General features: G+C 46.5%; 1 protein-coding gene across 1 annotated transcript; it reads left to right on the top strand.

The window, feature by feature from the left end:
* Positions 1–113: 113 nt before the first annotated feature.
* ROGDI (rogdi atypical leucine zipper) lies at positions 114–13,075 on the top strand. The gene is made up of 11 exons (XM_068206367.1): positions 114–176; positions 2,574–2,645; positions 3,939–4,021; positions 5,322–5,376; positions 5,890–5,970; positions 8,279–8,374; positions 9,558–9,656; positions 10,142–10,255; positions 10,999–11,048; positions 11,567–11,693; positions 12,189–13,075. The coding sequence occupies exons 1-11, from the start codon at positions 135–137 to the stop codon at positions 12,228–12,230; spliced, it is 861 nt and encodes a 286-aa protein (XP_068062468.1). The 5' UTR covers positions 114–134; the 3' UTR covers positions 12,231–13,075.
* The last annotated feature ends 263 nt before the right edge of the window (positions 13,076–13,338 follow it).

The raw sequence follows: 13,338 nt of genomic DNA, 5'->3' as shown, positions 1-13,338 counted from the left end.
GCGATGGCCCCGCCCTGCCGGACGTCGCGCGCGGGGCCCCGCCCCCGAGGACGGCGGAGGGAAGCGGCGCTGCCCAATCAGGCGTTGCTGGGCCGTGCGCGGGGGCTGCCGGGGGCGGGGCCGGCGGTGTCGGGATGGCGGCGGCGATGGCGACCCCGGGGGAACGGGCGGTGCTGGTGAGTCGGGCGGCCGCTCGGCGGGGCCAGGGCCAGTGGCAGCGGCTTCTCCCTGCGCATGACAGCACTGCCGGGCCCTGCAGGCTTGTTCTGTCTGCTCGGGCTCGGAGCCGCGGGATGGCGGCAAGGCCCCTGCGCCTGAGTCCGGGCCGAGCGCTGTGCGGGGGCTGCCCGGGCCCAGCCCTAGAGCAGCTGCCCTGACTGCAGACGCTGCCGAAGTTCCGGCATGCTTTCGGGCCGGTGCCCGAGCCCAGTCGCCGCGTGGTTCGGAGGCCGCGGTCTCCTCCCACCTCGCCTAGCAGCGGCGCCCCGGTCTCTGCCGCCGGCGCCGCTCCTCCGATGGGCCGGGTTGGGTGGGGTGGCAAGGCCGGGGTCGCCCTGCTCCCGGCACACCGTCAATGTGTCCTTTGGCCTTGATGTCCCGCTGAAGCGCCCCGCACATGGCGGGTGCCCGAGCCGCCCTAGCGAACTGGTAGCTTCGGGGACGGCGCAGAGCAGGTGTCACTGCGGCCTCCCCGGGACAGGGTCTCCGAGGAGGAATGAAATCTCCGGTATCGAGAAGGGGTTCGGAGATCCGTCGGTCTGGGTGGAAAGCCACAAAGGAAAACGGGTTTTTCTAATGTAATATAGTTTAGAAGAGTATGACCAGCATTCCCCCAAAACACAGCTGTGCAGTGCACAGATGGGCACAAACTTGACGTAATCCAAAATAAAGGGCAGGGGAAAGGAGATTTCTTGCTGTGACTAAAGAAGTATTTTGAGTAGAAACACCTACATGATGCTGGTGCACGTTGGAGGTACTAAAGGTATCTGCTACACCCATGGGATCACTGTTTTTTGGGAATCTGGAGGAGGGCAAACATTACAGAGTGAAAGAGTTGCAGATCCATCTTACCTCTGGTGATCAGTGATAGGATCTGAGGGAACAGCTTGGAGCTGTGTTAGTGGAGGTTTAGGCTGGATATTTGGAAAAGTTTCTTTATCCAGACGGTGGTCAGGCACTAGAATAGGCTCCCCAGGGCAGAAGTCACAGCACCCTGCCTGATAGATTTCAGGGAGAATTTTGACAACACTCTCAGCCACATGGTAGAATTCTTAGGGCTGTCCTATGTAGAGCCCACACTTGGACTTCATGATCCTTGTGGGTCCCTTCCAGTTGAGAATATTCTATGATCAGTAGAAAACCAGAAACCCAAAAGAGGATTAAAGGGTTGAAGTCAATGGTCCTGCACCCAAACTGCTTTGAATAACAGGGAGTCCTGCCTGGCTTTGTTGTGTGTGCCTGCCTTGGATAAGTGTTTACTGAAACAAACCTGACTTTGTCCTACTGGTTGTTGGGATAACTCTTGCATAAGGTGATAACACATCAGTGGGGGGGGTTGTGCTCCTCATGGTGAACAGGAACCATCTAGCAGAGAAACGGCAAGCTTAAAGTTCTGAGTTGACCATAGCTTGCCTGTTTTTCTGTGGGCAACCAGCTCAGAACTCTTCCCATGGAAAATTTATCTTTTCTTACAGGATGACAAATGGCAGTCTTTTCTTTGTCCCATGTTTGCTTCTATTCCCCACTTCTTGGATGACCTACATGGGGACTCATGGTTTAGCAGGAACACTAGATGTGCTTTGAGGGTCTGCTTTATAGAGGCTTCTCTGTGGCAGCAGCCAATGGAGGCTCAAGGCAGTGAGTCATCAGAACCGAACTCATTCATTATTGAATTTGCCCCAATGACTGGGAGTCCCCAGCCTGTGTCCCCCCACCACCCCCTTTTCAGTTTAATTTGTTTTGGTTTTAGACTGCTATTGCTTGGTGAAATACTGGGGATGGGGGTGGAGATGCTCATTTTAGTTCTAATCTTTGTTTCTCAGCACTTAATTAGAAACAAATTTGTCTGCAAATTGATTCATGTTTGTCTGTGCCAGGAGTTGGTAATGGATCTCCCTAGCTTTACACTGGCCCATGATCTTACTTCCTCCCCTGCCCTGTTGAGGAAGGGGAAGGGAGGGAGGCTGGGTCCATTTCTGGCAGCCAGATGAGTCCATCTCAACAGCTTAAAAACATGCCCCAGTTTTTTGACACAGTAGTATTTTTACTTTGCTCTGAAAGTTGCATTCAATTCTAGGTTTTTAGTACAGTGATTTGTGTACCAAATTGCTGTCTTAAACAAAGTCAGGACAGGAATGAGATCAGTTCATTGGACTGGGGTGGAGAAGTGGAGATGTGGAGATTGAGGTGTTTCAACAAATCAGGAAGAAATCTTTTGTTCTTCTTTATTTAAACAGCACAGAAACAGCCGTACACTTTGAACTTAAATAATTTATAATTTTGGCTTGTGTCTGAGAGATTTGCTTCCAGTGTTTGATGTTTAATGATTCCACTGCTATTTTTCCATGACATAGGAAGAAGAATTTAAATGGCTTTTACAAGAAGAGGTCCATGCTGTTTTGAGACAGCTGCAGGATATTTTGAAGGTGAGGTTAATTTTGTCTGAATTTTGTTTGACCTTCTGTGTAAGGAATGGTGATAAGTTTCCCCTGCAGGAAAAAAATTTTTGGTAGAGGCTGCACAGAAAGGTCATCCATACATGTCCAGTTCTGTCCCTGGTGTTTGCTTGCCCTCTGCTCTTGAGGACTCACAGAAAAGCTGATTTCCCCAAGATTGCTCTGTTCTTTTCCTTCTGCTGAGAGCTGCTTTGAAAAGGCACATGGAGCCAGCCAGACCTATATGCCAGGCATTTGCCTGAGATATGAATATTTTCTGGAACAGAGAATCTGAATCTGCCTGTAACTCTGTCGTGTGCTGGTGAAAGCAAGCAACATAGCCTTTAGGTGACAGCTGCTACTTGTGTAGTAATTACTAGCATGTGCTCTCCTTGTTCAAAATCATCCTTTCCTCAACATGCCCACTCCTCTGCTGGTACCTGCCCCTTTCACAGGCCTGATGTGTTCAGCTGAAGCAGATGGGCAGCACTTTTCTCACCTTTCTCTAGCCTGAGCATGTGCTGCGGGACTGACTCTTTCCAAGCAGCCAGTGGGGAACTGGCCAAAGGGACTTCTATGCACTGAGAATGCACTGTGTGTCTGCTGGATCGGTGTTCAACAGGCCCAGCCCCTTAATACTCTCTGGCTTTTGGAGCTTATGGAGTGATGGAAGAGCAGGGCTAAAAATGTGGAGGTGAGGGGCAAGTGCCAGAGCAGGTGTGAGTGCCATAGTTCTGCCTCAGAACCTCAGGACTGGAGTCAATAGCAGGTGACAATAGACTGCAATACCTTTATATATAGTACCCATTTTGAAGAATTAATTATAGTTTTGAGGGTGAAGTGTGTAAAGGGCAGTCACCAGCCAGTATAACGAGATGGAGGGCTGGGGAGGGCTGATGTTCTCTCCACACTTCCTTCATGTGTAAAGACTAGCTGTGATAAGGGGCAGCACCATGGTGCCTGAGGGTATGCAGAGCTGAGCTGTTGGGTGCTGCTCTTTCTGTGGGCAGCTTGGGGATCCTGCTGGCACTGCCCAGCTCCAGGGTGTGGGATTTGAAAATGCCTTTTGCTATGGGTTGCATGCGCTGAGCCTCCTCCTGGGCTTCGCCAGTCCTGCAGTAGGATGAAATCCAAGTGCTCTGCTTGGTGGACTTCAGGAGGCTGGCAGAGGTGACTGATACATATTCAGCCACTTGATGGTGTCCACATTATCTTTGTTCCTGGCTCATGGTGTGCTGGGCCTAGACTGATGCTCCAGCACTCACTGTGTCCTCTCTTGGGCAGGAGGCCTCCTACCGCTTTGCCTTGCCCACCAGTGGCTCAGGAGGAGCTGTCAAGCAAGAGAACTTTGTACTAAGCACAGCAGGGTAAGTGGTGGTGGTCAGTGGGTCACTTCCCTCTGCAGCAAAGGGTGCAGATCCTGGAGGATTTGTGGTGAAGGGCTTTGCAGAAGCCTTGGAGTAATGGGTTTTCTTTAACAGGAGATTTTGCCTTAAGGAAAACAAACTAGCTCTCATGGCAGGTGAGAGTAACAGTCGGTAGCTGTGCTCCAGGGCTACCTGAGCCAGCCTTGTTCCATTTCATGCTGACACCTATAATGTAGTCACTGATTCCTGACCACATTCTTGTGTGTTGTCTCAGTGCTGCAGGCAGTTTGCCAAAGGGCATTTTTCTGATTATGACACAGTGAGTTGCAGTTACAAGACCTGAATTCTGCTCTTGACTCAGTTTCTGACCCTGACTATGGAGAAATCTTAACCTTTGTCCTAATCTCCCTAAAACAGCAATACTAAATCACCTTCACACAAAGCAAACTGAGGCTTGTGCAGAAAGTGCTTTAGGTGTGCAGTTCTTCTGAAATTGATACCCATTTTTTGATCCTCATTGTGGCCCCTTGGTCTCAATACTAGCAGAGTTCACAAGCTTGTCACAAAGCAGTTAACTGTAGTCATTAGGAATGTCACATCATTGCAAGGAATCGTGCAGTAATTCTGTTCTAAGTTTGAACATTGTCTTCTTCAGATCTCAGTTGAACTTAATTTAGTTTTCATTTGTTGTTATTGTAAGGTGGATCTTGCAGTGTTGATCAAAAGAGTCTCTAATATAGTAAAATGTAAGGTATGTATGGCCTGACCAGATGCTTCAGTCTTCTCCTTACACTGTTCATTGTACATGTGAGACATCTTGCAGGACCTTTCAGAGGGTTTGGGGTGTGGGATTTTTACTTTTTTGAGGTTGTGGGGTTTTACTTATTTTGGGGCTTTTTTCTTGGAATGGGGTGTGGGGTGTAGCTTTCAACTCCTGTAGGAATCATCTAACTCTTCAATGTCAGTAATTAATTTTATTGTCTTGTGCTTGTGCCTGCTAGAGCTGTTTCTAACAGCAGCCAAATTGTTGACAGGTGATACATGAAATAAGAATGGGATCAGAAATGAAGGTAATGATTTAGGCAGAGCAGGTAGGGTGAGGTGGCCCATAAAAATATGACTGGAGTTTACCACAGGCCAAGAACTGGCGATTTGAAAGCGTGTGTCGTGTCCAGCTACTGGGCAGGAGTGGTGTTCAGATCTTGGGCAGGAGAAGCCATAGAGGAGGGGAGGTGGTAGGCTGGCAATTGATAAGTGCCTCTTGTGACATGTGTTGCCCAGATGTTTCCTCTCATTCCAGCACAGACCAGGTGAAAGGTATGATGACGCTGCAGGGAGATGCACTGTGTCAAGCTGTGAGTACTTGCAACACTTCTTGGTTTGGGGTGGGTGTCACCCTTATCACCCTTTGATCACCTCAGGGAGAGAGGTCACCCTGATTATGTGTTACCAGTGATCAGTGTTCTTTGTCAGTTCTCCCTAATTGGCCTAGATGTTTCAGCAACCATTGAAATATATCAAGATCCAGCATCTGACATCCCCTTCTACCACCACCATGTGGTGATGAGTGCTGTAGTCAACTTCCATGGGGATTCCTTGCCTTTACCACTTTTGTTGGGTAATAACAAGTTGCCTTGGGGATCTTCTGGGCTGAGGTCGTGTGTCCTGCCAGGATCCTGATTCACTCAATGCATTTCAACCTGTTCTTTGTATTACTTCCATCCTGTGGAAGCACTGAGGTTCTGGCTGTGCCAGGACTGCAGAAGGCAGTTTGCTAGGATGGTCTGGAAGAAGGGAATGTGACTGCCAGCCACCATCTTCTGCATACAGGCATTTCTTTGTCTCATGTGTTTGTTTGTTTTTTCAAGGATGTTAATCTGAAAATGCCCAGAAACAATCAGCTCCTGCATTTTGCATTCCGGGAAGACAAGCAGTGGAAATTGCAGCAGGTACCTGTTGGCTCTAGATGCCCACCAATCCAACAGCCTCAGTGCTCTCTGAGCAGTAACTTTAGTCTTTTGAGAGAGATTGTTATCTCCATTCCACATGAGCTACAGTGGTAAAAGCTAAGGGATGAAGCAGGTGCAATTAAATAAGTTAAATTCAGCTGGGGTGCCTGGGTGGGCTCATTCCAGACACACCAGTTGATCTGAAGGCTGTCTGCATAGCAGTCATGATCCTGTAAAAGAGTGCCTGAGGTGCCTGTGCAGGACTGTCCCATGTCACCACAAGCTAGCAGGGCACAGAACAGCTTCAGGGGCTTTGAGTGGCTTGTTCTCATTCTCTTACAGATGCATTTGTTTACCCTGAGAACAAATTAGTACCAGTAGCATGTGTGAGTTCCCTCAGGTAAGGAGTTAAAAGAATGCAGCTATCCAGAACCAGAATCTCTTTCCCATCATTTTGCTGGGACTTACCTGATTTCACGACCTAGTCTAGTGTCTGAAGACATGTTTTTCCTCAATTACTTTGTCATAGCTGAGTAGGTTGGAGGAAAATGGATTCAGTGTATTTCCTTGTGCCATAGCTCAGGTTTTTCTAGGTGATGAGGACATTTGGCATTGAGTGGAGTTCCCAACATCTGCTTTAGCAGTGAAAGCTCTACCTAGTAACTTTGTATAAATCTAGAAAATTCTGTACTTGGGATGTTAATACCAAACTTGACTGTGTTTCTTTATGCCTTGCAACAAAGCAAGGAAGTTTTTGTGACAACACTCAGCAGTGCCTCCTCTTTTGTGGCTGTTTTGTACTGCTGACTGGTTGGTAGAATTCTGCCAGATTTTATGGAAAACAACTTCCTTTACTTACTTGCATTTTGTGTTCTAACATTGTTCAGATACAGAGTGTGAGTGCCTAAATGACTGAGTTCAAAAGCATTTGAAGTGGTTATATGGTGATCTTTGGCCTGTCTGAATTAAAAATTAGCATCTCAAAGGAGTGTCTTCCCTTAATGAGTGATGACAGTTGGAGTTTTGTTTCTCTACAAAGTGAAGTCATGGTTAAGAAGTTGTAGTGTAGGCATGTTTTTGAGGAACACAAGTGCAGGCACATACATTTTGAGGAAGTTGATTAGAAAACAAAGCAAAGTCAAGGGGAAATAGGAATGGAGCAAATCATAACAGCAGGGTTGGCATTGCTTGGTTGGGTAGTGCTGCCAGGAGCAGTTTAGCTTGCTCAGAAGCCTCTAGGAGATGTAAAGGCTAGAGGTAGTGATATTTGGAGATGCCCAAGTACCTGCAGTCTCTCTGCAGTCTGACAGTGGACTTACCATTCTCACTCTTCTCTCTGTGGCCTCCAGTGCAAGAGCTTTCTAAGAGCAGGGCTGTTCTGTGTTCCCTGAGCTCTGCATTAGAAGGAACCAGAGCCAGGTCTCTGCCAGGGAGGCTTCTACAAGGATGTAGAGGTGGGAGCTGCAACTGCTGGAGGGCATTGTAAATATATCAAACTATAAATACCCCAAGCTGTGTAGCCTGTCTCCCAGCAGACACTTCTTGTACAAGCTTCTCTGCTCAGCTGTTCCATTTGTACCCTCTAATTTACTCCTTGGGTTTGTTTTTCCATTTTCATGCTGCTGCCTGAAATTGAATGCAAGTCAGCTTCTCCCAGGGCCATTGTCTTCCTCTGGTTGGTCCTTGCTCCTATGAAAGCAAGGATACACCTATCAACCTTGCTTTTATGACTGTGTTCCTCTTGCTTGAGAGGAACTTGAGCCAGCTGTGTCCTGAGTCTGGTCCGGTCCCACATAATGGCACAGCTTCTTGATGCTGGAGATGACTCTGAATCCCAACAATTTCACTTTAGAAGGACTCTGGGATACTGACAGAGACACTGTATTAGAAATCAGTGCTTGCTGCTCATTGATGTAATTTGTTTTAGCTCTGATAGGATGAAATCATTGTTCATGGTGCTAGAGCTGACTGCTGTATGCCATTAACAGTGAGAATTCCTACCAAGCCCTCATGGTCAGAGTGGTCCCAGGATGAGACTGCCTGATGTCACTTCAGGACAGGAACAATAACAATCCAGGTTGTAGCTGTCAGACTGTTCTGTATCTCCAGTCCATGAGTGGAGAACCCAGTAATGCTTCTGGGCAACAGTGGTAGGTTTGTGTTAGAGAGTGTCTGACATTTAGACATGGCATTACATTTGAGAAGACACCATTCTTAAGGTCAGTGAGATAACTGAGGAAACCTTTACTTCTGGGTGCATGTTATTACGGAGTGTTTCTTTTATAGGGCTGTATTTGTACCTTTGCAGATCCAGGATGCTAGAAACCATGTGAACCAAGCCATTTACCTGCTTATGAACAGAGATGTGAACTACCAGTTCAAAACAGGCTTGGAGGTGCTCAAGGTGAGGAGAAAGCTCCTGATGCTTGGGTAGGAACATGCATTTTTCTTTCCTCCATTTATTGTTTTAAACACAATTAATGAAGATTACTGTCTGAGTCTCTTAGTGGAAACAGACTTAATAGTTGTACCCATACATACATATGTCAAGAAATGTCCATGAAACCTCATATTTTATATGAATTTGTACTAGTTTAGCATTAGTAACAGGGCTGTACATCCTGGTGAACAGTAATCTGAGCAGTCTGTTACACATCAGTGATAATATAGGAGGATGTTCCTTGATCTTCTGTGGATGATGTTGTTACATAAATTACTCTCTGTTGATCAGTGCTGCACGTGAGAGCAGCAGTGAGGTAGCCATCATTAAACAGGAGATGACAGTACTTGTGATTTACTGAAAAGCTGAAAATGACTTCTTTCTTGCCAGTAGTATTTTCTGGGGTCTAATACAGAGCAGCTGCTGCATGGCAGTGAAGGCCAACCTTCTGCTTGAAAATGCTCTCTGAAGGCAACAGAATTTTGGCTTGCTCATTAGAATTCATCACAACATCAAATGTGAGAAAACTCAAGTGGAAGTAAGGCGAGACATTAGTCATTATACAAAGTGCCGCAGTCATGAGCTCTATAACAGACATGTTGCTTCCCCCTTTTTTTCTGGAAGAGGAAGTCTGCCTGAAGGACCTTTGAACTGTGGTTTCTGGCAGGATTGGCTTCACAATGAGCTGGTTCTTTTTATCTACTGCCTCACTCATAGCTGGTTATGAACAGAGGGAGCCCATGCAACAGTTGTACCTGTGATGTGGGAGTGGGGAGGCCAAGAATGCACCTTGTTTTTTCCTTAACGCCCATTCTTCTGAAGAGCTGATGATGAGTTTGTTGATGCCTCTGTATCATCAGTAATTGATCTTATGTTGGCTTGGTATTCTTACCATGAATAGCTGTTCTCTCATCAGTCGCTGGTATTGAACACTCCTGACCTGTCTCAAAAGTCTCTGATGGTGGTAAAAGTTAAACTGCATTTATGTGGGAGCCACCCCTTCCCAATAAGTTCCTGAATTCCTGGAAAGATGAGGGGTAGTGGCAGTTGTTATTTTAACACTTGCAGAAGGCTGTAGGATTCTGCAGCACTGTCCAGAGCTGTACAGGGATCACACTCATCAGTGGTTCTGTACATTACCTTGTAGCTTATGGATGCTGTGATGTTGCAGCTTTCCAGAGCCCGAAATCGGCTGACCACTCCTGCCACTCTGACACTACCAGAAATTGCCTCCAGTGGTCTCACAGTAAGTATGTGGTGGTCTAGATCTCTATACAGGTCTGGCAGTATTGCAATAGTTTGGACACTGTGCTGCATCCTGGTGGAAATGGGTTTCTGAAGTGTCTCCTGAGGCAGAACTGAAGCAAGTGCAAATCCTGATTGGTTTTGGCTGCTCTGTATCTTCCTGTGGGAATGCAGATGACTTGGGTGGGCATGAGGACTCTGGTTCTCTTGAGAGTAGGTTCTGTTCTCTGCCCAAGAGTCTTGTCCAGGGATGATTTGCCCTTGTGAACACTGCTCCATCCTCCCTTGTCACTGTCAAGCACAGGCCATTTGATCAAGGGCAGTGAGAACAGCAGTTGTTGCCTGCAGCTGCTCAGTCTTTATTTCTCTCCTAATATTTTTCTTTTGTCATGGGGTAACTGATGTGTGGCTTGGGAAAAGGGAATGATTTCCCAACATTAGAAATTAGGATCTTTTCACTGACAAATAAACTAATTTTCTTGCTAGAAAATGTTCACCCCTGCGCTGCCTCCAGACATCCTTGTGAATTTCTATATTAACCTGAACAAGCTGTGCCTCACTGTCTACCAGCTCCACGTGATGCAGCCTAGCACAACCAAGGTGATGCCTGCTATCTTCTGAGCCTTGTTTAGTTTCCTCTCCTTACATCCCACTGTGAGGAGGAGATCACACTGCTACCTGGTGCAATGTTACATTCATAAGATAATGCAGAAATAAGTGCAGCTGGTACTAAGTGTCTGTGTTTAGGTCTGCTGCACACAGAACACTGGCTCTAAATCTAGTTTAGGGCATGGCTGCTTAGCCCAGAAGAACATACCAGTGCTCTGGAGTAAGCCATTTTTTCCAAATACTTTAAATATAGTTTGATAATTTAGTGTCACTTTGGAAGGGCATAGTTATATTAATCCAGTTTATATCTGAGTAGCATCTTGGGTTTCCTCATGGAGTTTTGAGGGATGCTTTTCTGCTTCACCTGTTGCATGGGTCAACTTGATGTCCTGTAAAAACAGCGTTAAACTCTTAAGCTTTATGAATTGCAGTCCTTCCATAAGGAAGATTTTCCTAAAAATCTATATTTTGTTTTTCTGCTGGATCTTCTCATCTTATTTCTGTAGTGATAAAATTTGTAGCTACACTGAACTCAGCCAATGGAGGAACAATCTCCTTTCATGAAGGAGCAGGAAGGGTTCTAACAAAGGGGATTCCATATTGATGGAGTGTCCAAGCAAATAGCGCATGGGTGTTTCCTGATGTCAGGCTACTGAAAGTGTAAGCCTTAAATGTCTTTCTTCTAAGTGGTTTGTTTACCACATCAAAATCCTGATAACCTTTTCCTTCTCTAGAACTTCAAGCCTGCTGGAGGGTCTGTTTTGCACAACCCTGGAGCCATGTTGTAAGTACGGTCACTACAAGGGTAGTGTACCTGGATAATAGGTGTTGGTATGTCTTGAGGGTGAAATCCAAACAGCTGCGTGCAGTTTCCATTGTAGCATCTCTGAAGTGGAGAAGCTGGACTGAGTCACTTGCTGTGCCTCTGAATGCTCTGTTGTGTCTCTTTAATGACTTAGTCCTAAAGGCTGAAATATGTGAATTTCCAGGATTCAGCCCATCTAGACAGTACCACGAGTTTATCTAGAGATGAGAGTTTACAACAAAAAAGAGTGTTTGGTTATTGGCATTGCCATCTGCATTCCCTGCCTCTGTGCCTGTCTGGAACGAAGGGAAGTTCCTAACTTCACCCTTTAGCTTAACTATTAATCTGGTCAGAGGTGGACTTGAGTGTTTGCATTCTGTAACTGCCAGGTGCTGATTTAATTGTGATAGAAATCATTATAATCTCTCCTATGGGAATGTAAGACATTTGAGTTCTATGCTGTTGTGTGTGAAGCTGTGCTCTTTCCCCCCCTCCAGTGAGTTTGGCAGCCAGCGATATGAAGTCAGCCATGTCCATAAAGTGGAATGTGTTGTCCCATGGTTAAATGATGCCCTTGTCTTCTTCACAGTTTCACTGCAGCTTTGCCAGCAACTGAAGGACAAGGTAATGGCCTTGAAAAAGGGGCTTTGTTTTTAACTCTGGATTTTGAGAGGACCTCAGATCTGATGTGATGTTATTCTGTTCAGCTTGTTGAAAATAAGGGATGAGTCAGTGTTCTGGAGCCAGCAGGGAGCTGGCTGGCACTGCCTAGCAAGCAGCCATAGGCTAAGTATAGTGGTGTGGCAGATGTCTGCTGAGCTGGTGACTAGATGGAAAGGAGCAAGCAGACACTTCTGTGTTCTCAGTCATGAGGTGGATGAGACAAAACAAGCAACCTAGACCTCCAGTAGATCAATGCTCAGTTCCAGTTCTGCAACAGTCACCTTGAGCAAGTAACTTTGTGCTCCTTGAGTGACAGCAGCAGCAAACCTGCCCTTCAGTAGTGTGGTGCTGAAGCGTGTAATGCTGTGAAGCTAAGTCCTCCCTCTCACATTTTGCGCTCTTTTTTTGTGGTCCAAGGGGTATAGGAACTTACCTGCTTTTGTTCTTGCTTTCCAGATCTCCGTTTTCTCCAGTTACTGGAACTACAGGCCATATTAATTCTCTGTGGATTGGTCTAAGCCTTTACAGTACTTCGAGTGTCTCTCTCTGTTCTCTCATGCCAGCTGAGTCCAGGTCAGCCTGAGGAGTGCTGGGGTTCACTGCCAGATGCCCTGCACAGGGCAGGGTCAGTGTACCCAGAGACACAGCTTTTGTAGCCTTGTCTGGGATTGCTGCATATGCAGGGCACCAAGTAGTGCTGTGTGGTTGGCAGGAGCTTCCATTGGTCCCTCTTGTGCATTGTGTGGCTGACACTTCCCAAGCCCCTGATGAGTTACACAGGTCTGTTAAAAGGGATAGGTGCTCTGGACCACCCTCACTAACTAGAACTGTGCATTGTGCTGTAACTAACTCCTTGACTGTGAAGTGGTTGGGAAGGGGAAAACCATTCTAACTTAACACACTTCTTAAAATGTAGGGCATGTTGCTTCCTGTAGTGAAATATGTTTCTCTTATCTGGTCCAGCTGTGCTTATAACTAACCCTGAGTGACTCCCTCCCCTGCCTGTTCTGCCCATCCCCAAGTTACTGATTCACCTTTGGGGATGCTCTTACTTGCTGCTGTTTGAATTCTTTTCCCCCCTCATCCAGCATCAATGTGATAATTATTTTTTTCCTAAGCCCTAGTTGGGCCAATTGGTCTTTTCCAGGTTTAGTATCTTGTTTTCACTGCCAGCCTTTGGAGTTGCCCTGCTGTACCTTGTGCAGTATTTCATCTTGTCATTAAATGCAAAGTGAGTACCATGTTGCTACTATGATTTGCTGCATATGGGTGCTACAATGTGTAACTCATACCTTTAGCCACTGCTAACTGTGAAATAAAGACCCTCATACCTGCAGTGCTCATGTGGGCTGTGATAAAGTGAATATATTGAGATTCTGTGCTGTCTCACAAGTGAGTGGCTGTTCTTGGTTATGCATGCTGGGTTGTCTTTTGTTTTACTGGGGAGGACAGTAGTGGAGGCACTACTAGCTGGGCAGCTCTTCAAAGGCTGAGCCTGTTTGCATAGCCTCAGCCCAGTGCTGTCTGATACTTGAAATACTACCTGAAGTAGTTTTCCAAACATGCCTTGACAGTCATATTTGGAAGAGGCTGTAGGCAGTCAGAC

This window comes from Anomalospiza imberbis, chromosome 16 (assembly GCF_031753505.1).
Source record: "Anomalospiza imberbis isolate Cuckoo-Finch-1a 21T00152 chromosome 16, ASM3175350v1, whole genome shotgun sequence".
Classification (NCBI taxonomy): domain Eukaryota; kingdom Metazoa; phylum Chordata; class Aves; order Passeriformes; family Viduidae; genus Anomalospiza; species Anomalospiza imberbis.
The sequence above is the reverse complement of the archived record's forward strand: the minus strand, read 5'-3'. Positions and strand labels throughout refer to the sequence as shown.